The following is a 4649-nucleotide window of genomic DNA, read 5'->3' on the forward strand; positions in this document are numbered from 1 at the left end:
AAAATGGTTTTCAAATCAATTTCACAGTAGGCTTACTAGAAAAATACAGCGAATGTAAATATCAATTATTGATAATGATATTGTGTACCTTTATACATGTATAGTTGAGACAAGAGTAAAATATATTAAGTTAATTGTGAGTCAAAAATTTAATACTTATCAAATACAATTCTTAATGGAACAAAGCACAATCTTCAACGAAACAGAAACAATGTACAAGAAAACGGACATCTGCAACTGCTTCATTTTTGTTGAGCAAACATCGATTTCCTGTGTATCTTTTGAGTAATCTTTTTAGTGTCTGCTACATTTTTTTCAATAGCTTTAATCAAACAGGAAGTTCATTTTTGTGATAATTTAAGTTTATGAGTACAATAGTCATGGTATTTATAATTCATTTTAAATCATAGTACAATTTCACTGTAGAATATTAATATACATATATCGTCTCGTTATTTTTTAATCTTCCTATCGTCAATATTGCATGAATAATAAACAACAATATAAACATATATACAAGGCATTTTGAAACGTAATACAGGAAATATCTTACAGACTGCCTAAAGATATCATATCTTATATTGAATTATACATCTAAGAATAAATTAAAAGATGCTTAATTAAACATTTATTTTCTTTTTTTAATTTTATCTGAAATTTTAAACTTCAATTTACGCAATTGTACTGAATTTGCCATATCAACAAGCACTTAATATCATTATGTCTTTCGTTTTGTTAAAACCAAATAATCATCTGTGTGTTTATTTGCTGTTTAACGTCTCCATAGAAGATTGTAATTAGTTAGAGATTCCACTACTTGCCGGTGGAAATGTGCAAATGTTTACCGATGCTTGACATTCAGAACCATTGGGTTTAGTGAGAGGTCTTTTTCGTGTTATGCTGCGACATAGGATGCTTTCATCTTTAGGACTGGTCTCTACGTCCCATAGCTTGATTCAAATCCGCGACGCAAGAATTAGATTCTTACTCCACTACTTCAGGGAAGACATTCTACTGCTGCGCTTTGCGGGTTAGTGTGTTTCTTAATGATATACACTACATCCTTTTTGTAATCCGTCAGAAAATGTTCAGCACGTCCAGTAGTGTCACTAGTTCTTCTTTTATATTCCCAAAGATGTCATCAGGCGATATTGATATTAACTTTGTTTATCGACACTTTTTCGATAGTTTTCGATAGTGTTTTTTTAGTTGGTTACCGCATAATCGACGATTAATTTCATTTGATTCTGTGATTTAACTAAATTGTAAGAATATTACGTAGAAATGATTTTGAAAAATCAAATTGTATTGGTAAAAAACATACACAATGCAATGTTGAGTATTTGCACCGATATATTCATTTCCTTCCTTTATCTAAATTTCGAAAATATCGATCAGTATGATAAAGGCCGTCATAAAATATTTGTATTTCATACCTATTGTTAGTCCATTGTTTATACACTGAACTGACGACGGTTTTGTCCGTTATTTCCTGATCATGACAGGGAGCGCGGGCGGGTGTGGCCGGTCAGCGGGAGGTTCTCGCTCCTCCGTAGCACCTGATCCCACTATTGATTTTCGGGGGTCCGTATTTGCTCTGCTCTTGTGTTGTATTGTTTTGTGGACTTTGAGATTAAATGCTGATCATTATCTCCATATCCTTCTTGTACAAGAGTACAAAAAGAGTTTTCAAAATGAGAATTATTTTAAGTGAATTAAACTCAAAGATTGTTTGTTATTTATACAAGGGTTGCACTAGATTTTGGTAGACCATTTTAATTTGTTTTTCATTAATGTCTCATAACTGTTCTTTGTTTCATCATCTTTCGTCCCTGTTGCCTCAAGTAGTACGCTGTATTTATTGTATTATAAATTAAGGGAAATTTTAAGCCTAACTTTATTCTTCATGATTCATTAAGAAATAACGAAAATGATATTACAAATCTGATTTTTTTGTAAATGTACATGTTATATAGGTCGTTCATTGAATTTGACAAAAACAGACATATGAATCAGGAAGGAAGTTATCAACTTAACCAAACTCTGATAAAACGTCAAATCCGTCAAAGTAAATCAAAGGTAACATAGTTTTAATAATCTAAAGACAGTACAAGTGTAATGAGAGATTCTTGCATGCATGTTGATCTTCTCTTTCGATGCCTTCTAGCTAAGGATGATGAATATGTCAACTGCTTTACTTGAAGGCATAAATTGGAAATATTTTATGTTATGTTTTCATGTTCAAAAGCCTTATCCCTTTCCTCTAACGACACACACTTTCCCAACGCGCTTGTTAGAATACTTGCTATATAACCATTTATAGAATTTATTAGTACTATGTAGATGTTCCTGCACACGTTTTAACGCATGATGTCATTTCAAATCGTCAAAAAATGTTTGGATTCTCGGTCCTCATTTTTGTTCCCTCCAATCTTTGTGACTTTGAGAGTATCAATATTATCATTTTCAGCATTGCCTTCCGGCTTTTTGTCTTTGTCCTCACAAGTTTCCTTTTCGTCCAGATCCTCATACGAATTTTCTTTCATGTCCTCATAATCACACGTTATTCTTTTTAGCTCGACTTTTATATTTGGGATGTCGGTGTCTTCTCTTCTATTTCTCAAATAGGATGGCTTGACCTTTTTCCAGGAAAACTTAAACCCAGTGGCAAGAAGTATAAAAGAAAGAGCAACCACGGCACCAATGAGGATTGGCATTGTTTGTGATTCTGACTTTGATTTGTTTGGTTTATCCATCGTCTCTTTTGCTGGATGTGTAGTTTGATTCGGATTAAGCTTGGATTTTAAATCAGCAATGTTTCTAGCTAAAAAGTCTGCATTAAGACGTTTTTGAATGGGAAGGTGGACTGCAAAAAAAAATAATAAAAGAGCTTGATGTCTGTGACACAAAACTGAAAATTTAACCTCGGGAATATGAAATTCTGTTACAATGCTTTTTTTTTTACTATAGATATTTTAAAATCTAATAATTGAATAGTAAAGGTTTTAAAACGCTAAATTCTACTGTACACAATATATTTCCCACCTTTCCTCTCTTTGCATCCTGTTGAAAAGTCACAATATTCCTCTGTACAGCTGCAACCGTTTTGGCATGCAGGGCCATAACCTGGGTATCTACACGGAATTGAGCAATTGAAACCTATATAACCCAAGGGACATCCTAAAATGCAAGATAAATCCTGATTAATAAAGTAATTAATATTTTGGGTACAGTTTTCTGTCAAGAATTCAATGTATTTAAAAATAAAGCATAACAGAATAAATTTAGATTTATAAAGACATGTATAAATGAAAAGAAAGAAAACGATTAAAAGCTGTACAGGTTTGCAAAGTCATTAATTGTGCATAACTTTGCAATCTTTCTCTTTGTTTCTGCAAAAAAAACCAATACCAGTAGTATGGTATATTTTTAGAAGATGTTACAAAGAGAACAAAAATATGATAATAACAATAAAACGAAGCATTAAAAAGAGATTTGGTATTTCTTAAAACTCCAAACTAGTAAACTATATAAATAGAATAAATTTTCATTACGTACGGTTGGCATCGACCGCTGACTGTATAAATGTTATACAAAACAATAAAATAAAAAAGACAAAGTTTTGTTAGATACATTTTAGATGTGAACGCTAAACTTTATGAGTTAATTTCAAAAAAACATCTGCATAGATTATGTAAATCAATTTAACTTTTATATAGTTCGGTAAATCAAAATAGACCACTTGACTTTTAGTAAAAAGTTCTAGAAATGTACTTCCAAATAAGGGCGTGCTGAGGTTCAATTAGACAACAGCTGATTCACAAGAATTCAATCATATAACCGACTCTAGTTTCATCTTATGAAAGTTCAAAATAATAAAATTTGTTTGTAAATAAGAACATATTAATATTTCCTCAATGATATCAGAGCCGATGACACCAAAAGTAATATTACCTCTCGTAACTATTGAATACGAATTACAAGTATTACTTTACATAGATTTTAGATTAGAGTCTCTTGAACTCTCTGCCTTTTAAACTCAGATGTCGTGCTTCACTCCCTTGTTTTAAAAAGAAACTTTAAATACACCTGGCCTTATCGAGCTATTTTAAATTTCTGATTTAAAAAAAAAATAAACATGGTTTTACAATAAGATAGTGACATTATATTAAATTCTAAATCACAGAGACAAATCTGTATTTTATTCATAATCTGTTTGGAATATTTGCAATTCGTTTGATTTGATCGATTTTAAGTCGCACTTATTTTTCACTCATATGGAGACTCAAACACTTGCGGTTGAGGGCTGCAAGTATTTTTCTATACTCTGCATTCAGGGCAAATTAACAAGGAGAAATCTTTTTCATGCCAGCACATACTGCGACTAGGATCTTCGGTTTATAAGTCTCTTCAGAAGGATTGGTCTCCACGTCCCACGGTGGAATTCAAACGTAAGGATTAACTCCTTATTCCGCTCTTAGACTAATCACTGCGCCTCGCGGTCTACTATATTTGAAGTGTAAAGCGATTTAGAGGATTCAAATTGACACCGCCCTATATAAACTTTTTTTTTATTAACAATCAGAACATAGTTCCACACAGATATCTTTTGAGGGTTAAGATATACTGTTAAGAAAATGACCAACATG

The 4649-nt window shown here is 32.0% G+C and overlaps 1 protein-coding gene across 1 annotated transcript; it reads right to left on the minus strand.

Annotated features, from left to right (window-relative positions):
* Window positions 1–1870: 1870 nt before the first annotated feature.
* On the minus strand, window positions 1871–3182 carry LOC134259081 (uncharacterized). The gene is made up of 2 exons (XM_062741682.1): window positions 3046–3182; window positions 1871–2866 (listed from the first exon to the last, which is right to left on the minus strand). The coding sequence occupies exon 2, from the start codon at window positions 2754–2756 to the stop codon at window positions 2379–2381; it is 378 nt and encodes a 125-aa protein (XP_062597666.1). The 5' UTR covers window positions 2757–2866; window positions 3046–3182; the 3' UTR covers window positions 1871–2378.
* Between the last annotated feature and the right edge of the window lie 1467 nt (window positions 3183–4649).

Source organism: Saccostrea cucullata, unplaced genomic scaffold (assembly GCF_032062105.1).
Source record: "Saccostrea cucullata isolate Sc308-1 unplaced genomic scaffold, CSIRO_AGI_Scuc_v1 ctg15693, whole genome shotgun sequence".
Classification (NCBI taxonomy): domain Eukaryota; kingdom Metazoa; phylum Mollusca; class Bivalvia; order Ostreida; family Ostreidae; genus Saccostrea; species Saccostrea cuccullata.